Source organism: Meriones unguiculatus, chromosome 2 (genome assembly GCF_030254825.1).
Source record: "Meriones unguiculatus strain TT.TT164.6M chromosome 2, Bangor_MerUng_6.1, whole genome shotgun sequence".
NCBI classification, from domain to species: Eukaryota; Metazoa; Chordata; class Mammalia; order Rodentia; family Muridae; genus Meriones; species Meriones unguiculatus.
In genome coordinates, this window is record NC_083350.1 from 92,729,817 (window position 1) to 92,741,631 (window position 11,815).

An 11,815-nucleotide genomic window follows, 5' to 3' on the forward strand; every position below is an offset into this window, starting at 1 on the left:
GGCATCCAATGCCCTCTTCTGGCCCCATCCACCAGGTACACACATGATGCAAATACTTACACACATGCAGGCAAAGTGTTCATATGCATAAAAAATTTAAATCTATAAACAAAATTTAAAATAAAAAATTCTTGTTCTAAGGGTTAAGCACAACACAATAGAAACAACCTAATTTACTAGCACAGGTTAATGCTGTCCTAGTTGCTTAAATCTGAGCCAAATTCAGATGAAAGCATACGGCTCTATTTCATTCTTTTCTGCTTTTTATGATTTCCTCTCTCTCTGTCTCTTTCTGTGTATGTGTGTGTGTATCTGACTCCTTAGCTTTTAACACCACCACAATTTGGGTAAAAATATCAAATTACAAAGACAAACAGAACAAATGATACACATATATATATTTATATATACACAAATATGTATAGCTACATACATGGTGAAGAAATGGCTCAGAAGGTAAAACTTACTTACTGTGTAAGTACAAGGATCTGAGTTCAAGTCCCCAGAGTCTATGTAAAAAGGCAGATGTGTCCACCCATGAATGTGTTGCCCTGTTGCTGTGTGTGGTGGAGATGGGAGGGCTTTGGAGCTTGTAAGCGACTCTGTCTCCACAAAGTATGGTGGTGACAGAACAGCACAGCTGAGGCCCTCCTCAGGCCTCTCTAGCATGGGTTTGTACACCCATGCACACTGTCAGTGATGCATCATACACATGCAAATACTGCAGGAAGGACAAAAGAACACAATCTTTTCTCGCCTTGGTGAAATGACTTTGAGAGAAAGACTAGACTTACTGCTTCCTGGAAGCCAAGCATAAAACCATTTAGTCTTTAAACAATTGTGGTCTGCAAACTGGAGGAGGCAGAGCAGAGAAGCAAGATGAGGGGAGCAGAGGTGGCTCATTCCAGAATGAGAACCAGAAAGCCTGGGGTCTTTGAGCAGGTGTCCAGAACACATGTCACCCAAACACCCCCAGATCTCCCCACCAGGACCTGAACTCCAGTCAGCAGCTGCTGCCTCTACAATGATGTGTTTTCTACCTTCTCTATAGACTGAGGAATGCAAGGATGAAATCACAAACCATAAAATGCCCTTATTATAGGAAAGGTATAGAAGTGAAAATGAAATTTATTCTTCTATCTGAACCCCTTTGAAAAGAAAGAGCTCCTCTGACATTACAGTGCGGCTTGGGGTAGAGCTCAGTGGTAGAGTACTTGGCTACCATGCTTGAGGTCCTGGGTTCCATCCTTAGCATTAAAACATCTTAAGAAAGAAAGAAAGAAAAATAAAACAGAGACCATGTCTAGGAAACAAGCACCTCAACATGTTGAGACAGTCTAAACTCTTTTCAGGAATCCTGTCCTCATTTTCCAGCTAGACACCAAGAACTGAGCATAGATGGACCAGGCTATTGTTAATAAAATTGGCATCTGTCATTGAGTAGTTTCTCAGGACCATGTGGTAAATTAAGTAATATAAACAACCTCATTGGACTTCCATAGTAATCCTAGGCATGGACCAGCCTTGCAAACAAGGACACAGAGGCTTGGAGAAGGCATGTCATGTAGCTAGAAACTGACTGGCCAGGATTTAAACCTTGGTCTATCTGGAGACTCCAAATCTCATATTTTTTCTGCTAAATCCTCTTGTATACACCTGAAGTGGTGTTTTAATACATATCTGTGACTAACAACATAGCTGCAATGGATTGTTAAGTTGCTTAAAGGCTACATGTGTCATCACCTCGCTTAGTAGCTCATGTTTCCCTGGGTGGCGCAGCTAGGGCACCATTGGTGATGACGCCATGCTGACTAAACTTCAAATGAATCCCACAGACAGAAGCACACTCTCATCCATAGTAAAGATAGGAATTCTTTCTTTATAGCCCTACTTTTTAAAGCAGTAAATTAAAATTTGATCTCCATGGTTTGGAGGGTTACTGTAACATTGGGGGTAGAAGCAGTATTCTCTGCTTGGCTGAAACGGTATGCGCTTTACTACCTGTTCTTTGCATCTTCTCCCTCATAAAAGAAAAAAAAAAGAGGTAACACAGTCTGGTGAGTGTGGCACTCGGAGCCACACAACAGGACGCTGTAAGTTGTCTGCAGCCCCTTCCGCGGCCCCTTTACCACACCCTTATTCCCTGGATAGAGTGCTGCTGCCTAAAACACAATGGCGATAATGTACACAGACAGTATTCAGGGCTGGCGAGGAGATGGCTCAGCTGATAAGGATGCGTGCTGCACGACCTGCTGACCTGAGTTAGATCCCAGAACATGTATAAAAGCTGCAAAGAGACAAGGGACGCCCGCAGAATTGTCCTCTGGCCTTCACACATGCACCATGGTATACAGACACCCCATCTCCTCAGAATAATAATAATAATAAAAACATTTTAAAATGCAATTAATAGGGCAGGGCCTGGTAGTCCACACCTTTAATCCCAGAACTCAGGAGGCAGATGCAGGTAGTGGGTTCAAGGCCAGTCTGGTCTATAAAGTGAATTCTAGGCCAGTGGGGACTGCACAATGAGATCCTGTCTCAGAATAAAACTAAATAAGATATTTCCAAAGATACAGATCCCTTCCCCCCATCCACCAGGGATCCCTCCCAAGACCCCAGTGCAATCCTGGAACTACAGACAGTACCTGTATGTAAACCACCCCCCATGCACACCTATGTTAAACTTTAATTTATAGATTAGGTACAGTAAGAGATTAACATCAATTAAGTGAAATAGTCGTAATTATATGGTAAAAAAAAAAAAAAGCTGTTTTAAACTTAGACTTTTTAATGAAAGTTTCTACCTAGTATTTTCAGAAAGTAGTGAATCCTGAGGAAGGAACTGAGATGAGGCAGAGCCACTGTGCACCTTGCCGAGCCAGGCGCTGGGCTGAGAGACTGCAGCTGATTGTGCCCTGAGCCTGCTGCTATCCCTTCGACCTCATAAACACAGTTTTTTCTCTAGGGGTTGTGGTGGGCATTGTACCAATGACGCATTTCGCCATCTTATCAGAGTGAAGTTTTAGTGGGTATTAAAAACAGGCCTTCTCTCATCATCTCCACACTGTGCACTAACTGTCACTCTCTTGCCTGCTTGTACCTGCCCAAAAGAGAGTAAAGACTAAGCTATGCCAAGATTTCAGGACAGAGGCCTACAGCCTCTATGGCAGAGCTGACCATAGAAGGTAGCAACCCTCTGCCTTCGTCAGAACAGGTGGGCTTTTCCTTCATGCTTCTCACTCACTGAATTTTCCCATTTATTTATTTGCTTGTTTCAAATGTAAGCCCTAGAGAAGCAGAGCCAGCAGTTTTTTTAAGCCCTGTGTCAGACAAAGTGCCAGATTCTCAGGAGATGTGTTTCTCTTGAATTAATTAATGAATGGATGAATGCAAGGCTGACCTGTGTGGGAGAGGCTCCCAGGAGTCTACTGGGTGGCTGAGCCTCCAAGCAGCAGGGGACGTGGCCATCTCCTGTAGCCAGGTGGGGCTTCCAGCGAAGGGGCGCCAGCTCACCCACAAAACCTTCCACCCAAAATTTGTCCTGCCTACAGGAAGTATAGGGATAAAGATGGAGCAGAGACTGAGGGAATGGCAAAGCAATGACTGGCCCAACTTGAGAACCATACTGAGGGAGACAGCCAACCCCTGACACTATCAATAATACTCTGCTATGCTTGCAGACAGGAGTCAGCATAACTGTCTTCTGAGAGGCTTCATCCAGCAGCTGATGGAAACAGGTGCAAAGACCCACCACCAAACAATAGGTGAAGCTGGGGGGATTTTGTGGAAGAGTAAGAGGAAGAATTGAGGGAGCCAGAGGGGCAAGTGCACCACAAGAAGACCTATGGAGTAAACTAACCTGGGCCCATGGGGACTCACAGAGACTGAACCACCAACCAAAGAGCATGCATGAGCAGGACATAAGTTCCCTCCACATGCATGCAGCATGTGGGTCCTCTAACAATGAGAGTAGTGCATGTTGCCTGCCTTGGATCCCTTTTCCCTAGGTTGGCTGCCTTCTTAGGCCCCAATGGAAGAGGACATGCTTAATTCTGCTGCAACTTGATGTGCCAGGGTGGGTTGGTACCATGGGGGGTGGGGCTTCCCCTTCTGCTCAGAGAAGGGGAGGGGGCAATGAGGAGGGAGTTTGAGAGTGAGACTGAAAGGAGAGAAAGGAGGGGGCTGTGATCCAGCTGTAAATTGATTAAATAAATACAGCAACTAGAGAAAAAAGAAAAGACCATGTTTGAGGCCAATGTTCAACCACTATCTTTTAGTCATTCAGTCATTGCTATTACCTAACCTCTTCTGTGAAGAACTCAGACTCTTACAGGACACTTTCTCTCATCCATAGAAAACAGTCTGTGATTCCCCACTTTTCTCCCACCGAAAGGGTGTCAGGTCCACCTAAAGGCCAAAGCCAGGGTATTCTTTATGGTGTGAAATTTATAGGAGACTGACCAAGATAGTGACTAAGAGAGGGAGGGACTTTCCCTTACTTCTGGCCTTCCTATTACTGCCATCCACAGCAGTAACCCCACCTCAGGCAACCCCAAGCCAAGCTTCATCCCACAGGGACTATGCAGAGTCGAGGTAGATAAGATCCTCATGGCTAATGGTGACACGCCTGTGATGGCGTACACGATTGTATCTGATTTCTAAGAGGAGCCTTACAGACCCTGGTAGGCCTTGACACTCTCAGTGCTTTCACGCTTTCTCTTGAGACTTTCACTCTGATATCCTTGGCAGCTTGGTCTGTGGCCTTGGTGTTCCTGGGGTCTGCCACCCAACTAAGTGAGGCTGAATGAAACCCAAAGGACTTTTTTACTTCTACCTGTTAGCTCCCAATAACTGATCTCTGAGTTCATTCTGTACCCTCATCAAACTGCCAGTCTTTAAGGGGAGTGTTTGAAAGCAGCAACAGAGATCTCTCCCACCTTTTTCGTCCTGAAGAGTTTCGGGACCCCTAGAGGGGCAGCCGAAGAGGGTGCCAAGAGATGAGTAGAACATGTAGGGTGGGCAGTCAGGGCCTGAGGAAGTGAGGCTCTGCCTTCCCAGAATCCTGGTTTGTGAGGTCATCACTTTAGATCTTCTCAGCTTTGTCGGTGACAGCATGGCGAGCACAGTAGCTTATCTTAGAACCATGTTATTCCAACAGAAAAGAACTGCCATGCTTTGCAACACTGCCTCCCTGCCTCCCTCATTCAGGAGTTGTGAGGACCCATGTCCCTGAAACTACTCTGCAGACAAAAGAGCCTGGTAGGTGTCACATGCTGTCTGTGTCATTAGACAGGTATGTCACTGAGGAGTACAATATTACCTAGAACACAGCCATTTTGTTTGTGTTTGAAACAATGTCTTGTAAGTATCCCTGGTTGGCTGAGTATTTGCTATTTAGCTCAGGCTGGCCTCAAACTCATGGCCAGCATCCCCTTGACTATGCTTCCAGAGTGCTGGAATTACAGATGTGTGCCAGATTCAAATACGGACATTTTTAGGCCTACTCTATATTTATGGACAAGTCAACAGCGTCTCAAAAAATGGAAAGCGCTCTTTGGCCCTAAGTGTCATCAGGGGATGCAAGATGCAGTAAAGGAATCAGAGCATGGCGTTCCTTTGATGGTACATTTTGGAACACTGGCTTGTCGCATGTTCTTCTCCAGTATACGTCAGGGCCTCTGGTACTGTTCTCAATACCCCGAAGCCTCCACCGGCATTGACCACGCTCCCATGAAATCGAGTGCCTTCTTGTAAATCCTTTTAGGAGACAGGGAATTGGGAGGCAGTAAGAATGCACCTTAGGCTGACATTGAGAAAGGAAATCAGGGATCTTTTAAAACGGGTTATCCAAGGCTCTTGACTATTAAATTCCGAAGTGACCCCCATGTCTTTTTTAAATAGTATTGGTTTGGGGACACAGTCACTGTGCAATAGTTCAGTGCTAATGTAACACTCCCTCGTGTATTATTTCCTGGACCCCATAGTAATAAAGTCAAGCCGGGAAGAGGGCTCAGTTGAACTCGTCAGAAAATCCCAGCTGCCAGTCTTTTCACAGGCATCGACACACAACCTGGGAAGGGCTTGATTGACCTAAAGTCGAGCTACAGGTGGCTGAGCCCGAATGATAACTCAAGCATAAAGGATGCGAGGGCCGGGTAGGGCCGTCGCACAGGAAACGCTCCTCCTCAGAGGGGTCTGCTTAGGCACCTGCCCCAGAACCTTTCACCGACTAGCCTGTGGCTCCCCGGGAGGCTGGGAGAGAACCCGGAGGGGCGGGGTGGAGCGAGGGTGCACAGCCGGCTGAGAGGTGTAGGTGCCGAGAGAAACTGGAGAGCTTGGCCCCTCTGGGAAGCAGGACGGCTCAGCACTCACACAGCGCGGGGAAGGCCCCAAACAAACTCCTCTCCCTCCTTGCTCTCGGCCCTTTGTTGTCCGCCTCTGGCTCCCGCTCATGCCCTCGGGTCCCCTGCCCCCCTGAAGTCACCCCAACTGCACTCATAATATTTTGCTTTGCGCCGGGTCTGTTTTCCACCACCAACTTCCAGCAGTCTCCATGGCGACGCACTGGGGGTAGGAGGGATGGGGGCGGCGGCTGTTCAGATCTCAGGCCTCCGAGCAGCCCCTGCTAACTTTTCCCGGTCCCTGAGTACTGCGCTGGGAAGAGTGCGTTGCCTGGGCCCGCCCCGTGGAGGCTCGAACCCGCAGCCGGTGGGGTCAGGCTTGTGGACTGCGGTTGCGTGACCCGAGGCTGTAATCTCGGTTCTCTGGGACTTCGGGACCACGCGACACTCTCTTGACCCCGACGCTGAGATCAGACGCTAGCACGCGGCGAGGGTGGAACCTCGCAGGCCCACCTCTCCAGACACACGCGCACACGCACAAAACCACGCACGTGTGGGAGACTGAGGCTAGCTCAGTGCGGGAGCAAGGCTCCGACCTCTCCGGCTTCCTGCTTTCATCCACTGGCTGCAGGAGGAGGTTCCTTCTACTTCCCCAGAGCTTCGCCTGGGGGAAGAAACCGCAGGTCCCAGGCCTTACTCTGGGAGCTCTCTACCCTGTGAACAAAACCCTAAGGCCCCAGGACGTCCCAGGTTAGGTCCCCGAATGCAGTGTGCAGCTGTGCCCTCCTACCATGAGCCGCGGGCATTCAGATCCGAGTCGAGATTCTTCGAGGCCCCAGCTCTGAGTTCTGGAGGGGCCCCGGGGCCGCCGGGTAGAGTTAGAAACTTCAGTAGGAGCGCCGCAAAGCCTTTTCTAAGGAGCCCTCCCTTCAACAAGAAGAGACGCCGGCGATCGGCCTGTCTAGCCCCACCGCTCAAATTCCGGGTGGCTGGACAGTCTGTCCACTCTTCCCTGCTCCTTCGTGACCTTCCCCAACGAGGAGCACTGGATATCGCTGCTCTGTGTGAGGGCAGCCAGAACTGCAGCCGCGGCCGCGGGCGAGCAGCCACCTCCGGCCCCCGTAGACGGCCGGGCTCGAGCACCCACTGTGGGGCGAGGGGTGGGTGGCGCGCTCGCGCCGACTGTTAAACCCGCACGTCGGTGAATCCTGAGCGCGCCCGCTGCCCCTGCGGCCCGGCGGAGCTTGGCGAAGCCGCCAGAGGCCCGTCGTAGAGGCTCTTTGCTTTGTGGTGTTGAGAAACCAGCGAGCCGAGGACCCAGGAGGCGCGCGCCGGCTCCCGGGCCTCCCCCGACGGGGCCATTGTCTTGGCCCCACACTTGTCGTGTATTTTGGAGAAACTCAAGGAATATATTACCAGCTCGATGTACGGAACAAAGGGGTGAGTTTCCGCAGGTCACGCTGAAGTGGGCCCAAAGCAGGCCACTAGAGCCCCGGCCCCTGCAAAACCTTCGCGCAGGCCCGAGGCACTTGGCGGGGATTTGCCTTTTAGGAGACAGAGGCTGTAGCGTCGACTCGCCGGGCCTCTGAGCACGGGCGCTGCAGACTTCGCTCCAGCGACGGCTCTGAGCCTGTTGTCTGAGCCCGTTAGGAAAGAAATGACTGAGTTCGTGTTTAGCAGCGCGCAACCCTACACCGAGGGAACAGACTCGAACGGCCAGGGCAGCGCTGGGCTCCGCACGGGGAGGGGAACGGACTTTTACATAACAAGAGAAGCCCAGAAGAAAGACTAATTGGATTAATTCTCTGGAAGGGAGGCGAAGGAAGGCTCCTGGACGGACCTCGGCTCTCGGCTTGTTCGGAGTTTTGCATGTGAAGCGTCACCTGGTGTGCCTGGGGTGACTTCTTAATTGCAGTCATTAACCAAAACTTGATTTTGAGTTCAGGAGTGTAATCTAGGGTTATGGCAGAGGTATGAGGGGCGGGAGCACCGGGGTTTTCATAACCCGTTTGGGGTGTTCGCAGTGGACGTGCAAGTGGCCCCTGCCCGCACAACCACCTGATAATCCCGGATTATAATAGAAAGTGCCCACAATTCTCCCGCACCCCGCGCCAAACACCCAAAGGACTCTAGTACTGTGGAGGGATCAACTAAGAACCCAGCCCGGGCTTGCCAGATTTGGGATATGAGGAGGCCGCCGAGTCCGGGCCCCTAGCAAACACTCGGACACTGATTCTGCACAAATAGGCTCAATCTGGTTAAATACATTCACTTTTAATGTTATGGCTTTTAGGAGGTTTTCCTTGAGTTAGAATACATGTATATTGAAGGGAAGTCTTCCCTCTCCTGGACCAGCCTTCCCGGAGGGCTGGAGAAGGTCGCCACAGGGCCCGCGGGGCTGCGCAGCCGGGCGCTCTGCACGTAAGCCCACCTCGCCTGGCCTCCGTGAGAGCGCAGCTAACGTGGGCTTCAGAGGATCGTGCTTTGGACACTCGCAGGAGCTCACAGCCACCCAGGGGAGGGGGAGGGCCTAACTGCTCGGCAGACAGAAATACACCCCAGAATGCCGCAGACACCTCTGGGTCCGCGGTCTCCGCCACCAAGTCTGTAAAGCAGGACAGGAGAGGCCTGCAGCCTTTCTCCCAGAACAGAGAACGGTATCTGCAGAGATAGCTAATGCCTTAATTCCATCGCACATCTTTCTGCGACTTGCCTTAGGGGGTGGGCGGAGTGGGCAGAGCAGTTTGTTTGCAAGTAAGTTTTGTGTGTCAGGGCGCAGCTGAGGCCGGCAGGCACTTGTTGATCGCCCGCAAGGCTCTCCGCGTTCAGCCAAGCTGTGCCTCTGCCCGGCTGCTCTCCTCTCTATCGCCCTTAAGAAACTCCAAAGCTGCGGCCCAGCGGGGATTGGAGTGGCCTGGTGGACAGACTGGGCCTTCGGGGAGGGAGGAAACTTTTTGAGAGCTTCTGCATGGAAAGGACACGGGAAAAGTAACTAAGAATTTGAAGTGTGGCGGGTCCCGAAAGATGCTAGCCGGAGAAGATGCTGGCTCTTTTCGTTGTAGGAGATCCCGCGCCCGCCCTCCTCTGCTGTGAACCGTGGGCGACTGCCTGAAGTCCAGCCCGCCGCCCGCACGCTGCAGCCTGGCTCGCAGAACTCAGCGCCAGGCCTCTGCGGACCCTCTACACCCCGCTTTTTCCTCAGCAAGCGTACAGCCTCCGGGTGGGGCGGCGAGCGGGTTGTGTCTTCCGCGGCCGCGACGCGACAGTCCTGGGCTCCCACCTCCCTCAACCCAAAGCTGCGAGTGCCCCAGGACCACCGGGCTCGCTGCCGCCACTCCCTCCAGCGGCGCGGCCCCCGCAGCAAGAGGCTCCCGTGCGCCTCGAGCCACGGGCGCGGTCGCCCTCCCCAGCCTCTGCGGCGGGCAGGGCCCTCGGCCCAGGTCTTAAGAGCACCACCACCCCGCGCAAAGCCAGGGCAGCCGCGGGGCCGGGAGGGTGCGAATGGCTCGCAAAGTTCCTGGCAGCAGCAGCGCCTCGAGCTCGCCGCGAGCCAGAGAGCATCTTTATGCAACTTTAGGTCCAAGTGAAAGCGCGCTCCTCGGCGGCGCGCACGCGCACACACGCATCCACACTCACTTGCACGCATCCCTTCCACACTTCGCTCTGGACCGAAACTTCGGCACCCTCTCCTCTTCTCCCGGGGGCCCACTGTCAGGCTGACCCGCCTGAACTTCTGTGCCGTCTCTCTGAAGCGCCGCCCGCCCGCTCCCTTCTCCTCGCCCCAGCCCAGTGTCTCCCCCCAAGCCCCACCAGGACTAACCTGTGGAATCCATGTCGGGTTCCTCCAGTAACCCACAATGCATGCTCTTCCCATGGACAGCACAGACGCCCCCAAAAGTCCTGATATTGGGGGATCCCTGTGCTAGAGATGCCCAGGGAGGAAGGGAGGGAAGGAGGGAAGAAGGAAGGGGGAGAGAGAGAGAGAGAGAGAGAGAGGGAGACGATGGGCGAGAAGGCAAAAGAATAAAGGGGGAAAAGAAAGAGCCAGACGAAAGAAAAGAGGCAAAGAAGCGAGGGAAGGAAGCGGGCTAGAGCCGAGGGAGAGAGCGAGTGAGCGAGCGAGGGGACACTCAGTAATCCAGTCGGGCAAAGCCAAACCCGTCAAAATGTTTGCGGATGTTTCATGGGAAAAAACATCATTTTATAGGAGCCCCGATGGGAGCAGTGTCATTGATAGGCCGGCGGGCCTGATGAATGGCCGCTCGTCAGATGGGGCCGTGGCGAGGCGCACTGGGAAGCCCATTGTGGGCCTGTTTTGAATAAGAAAAGCCGCCTCCGAAAAGGGGGGCTCCGAGCGACGCAATCCCAGCCCTCCGACTTCCCCCTTCTATTATAGCATTAGCAACGTTTTTCTTATTTAAAGTTCCAGAGGCCTTCTCCAGCCTCAGCCCGGCACTCATTATAGGCGAAATCAAAATTGGCTTAGATCTGCCCCTCTCCGTGCTCCCGCGCCCGGGCCGGCCAGGAGGGGGTTGCGGCAGCGCACGGGCCAGGAGCGCCCCGGCGCCGCGAGTGGGCCCAGCTCCTTTCTCTCCGCGTGACCCGCCCCGTCTGGTCCTGAGTTGGTTCCGAGGAGGGGCCCCGGGGCAGTGAGGGGCAGTGTGTTTTCAGTGTCCTCCACGCAGAGCCGCGGACGTGCGTGGGAGCAAGAGGGAGGGGAAGGGGGAACCGAGGCCTCGGGTGCCCTCGCCAGCCTGAGGGACAGGGACGCTTGGCCGCGCGCGGGCGAGGGGCTGGCTCGCCCCGGCGGAACTTTTCAGCCCCGATCTCGTCCCCGGGTCTCTCGAGGCCCCGAGCCGCGCCGCCTCGGTCTCCGCTCCTCCTCTGCTGCCCCTTTGTCTCCCCCAGGACCGGTCCCTTTGGGTCTCGGGGACCCCCACCCGCCCCCGCGCCTCTCCCCACAGCGCTGCACGTCAGTCTGTGTGCGCCGGGTCCCTCCTGTCCGCAGGCCCCGGCGCCGCCGCCGCCCTCTCGGGGCCCCGCAGCAGCAGCGGGGCGGTGGGGAGCCCCGGCGCGGCTGGGGACGGGCTTTCCCAGGGAGCGCTCCGCGGCGCGGCTGCAGGCGAGGGCGGGCGAGCGCCGGGCGGCGGGGGCTCCGGGCCGGGCGGGCGGCCGCGCTGTGATCAGAATATGAATGGGCTCGGCGGGCGGAAGAGAAGGGCGATCACCCGCTGCTTTGACCATGGACAGAGGCAGCGGCGCGGGGGCGGGCCGCTCGGGCTCCTCCCGCCCGCCAGGACCCGCCACCCCGGCCTGCTCGCCGCGGGCCTCTGGAAGCCCCTGAGCGGCGACGACTGGGACAGCGGGGGGGTGGGGGGGCAAGGGACCAGCACGTGCCGCGTAAAGGTCACAGGACGCGGGGAAGGGGCAGCGGCCGAGTGCTGGGCTGAAGGCTGAGCTGGGTTCAAATC

General features: G+C 54.0%; 1 protein-coding gene across 4 annotated transcripts in view; it reads right to left on the bottom strand.

Moving 5' to 3' along the window:
* Positions 1–10,693, bottom strand: part of Rfx4 (regulatory factor X4) — a 153,553-nt gene extending 142,860 nt beyond the window's left edge. The window contains exon 1 of one of the 4 annotated variants that reach the window (XM_060377831.1): positions 10,165–10,693. In XM_060377831.1, the coding sequence (XP_060233814.1) occupies positions 10,165–10,207 (43 nt within the window). In that variant the 5' untranslated portion in view covers positions 10,208–10,693. Of the gene's footprint in view, positions 1–7,134; positions 8,010–9,980; positions 10,135–10,164 lie in introns of those variants that run through there. The other 3 variants (XM_060377830.1, XM_060377833.1, XM_060377832.1) reach the window with 3 other exon arrangements.
* Positions 10,694–11,815: the final 1,122 nt, after the last annotated feature.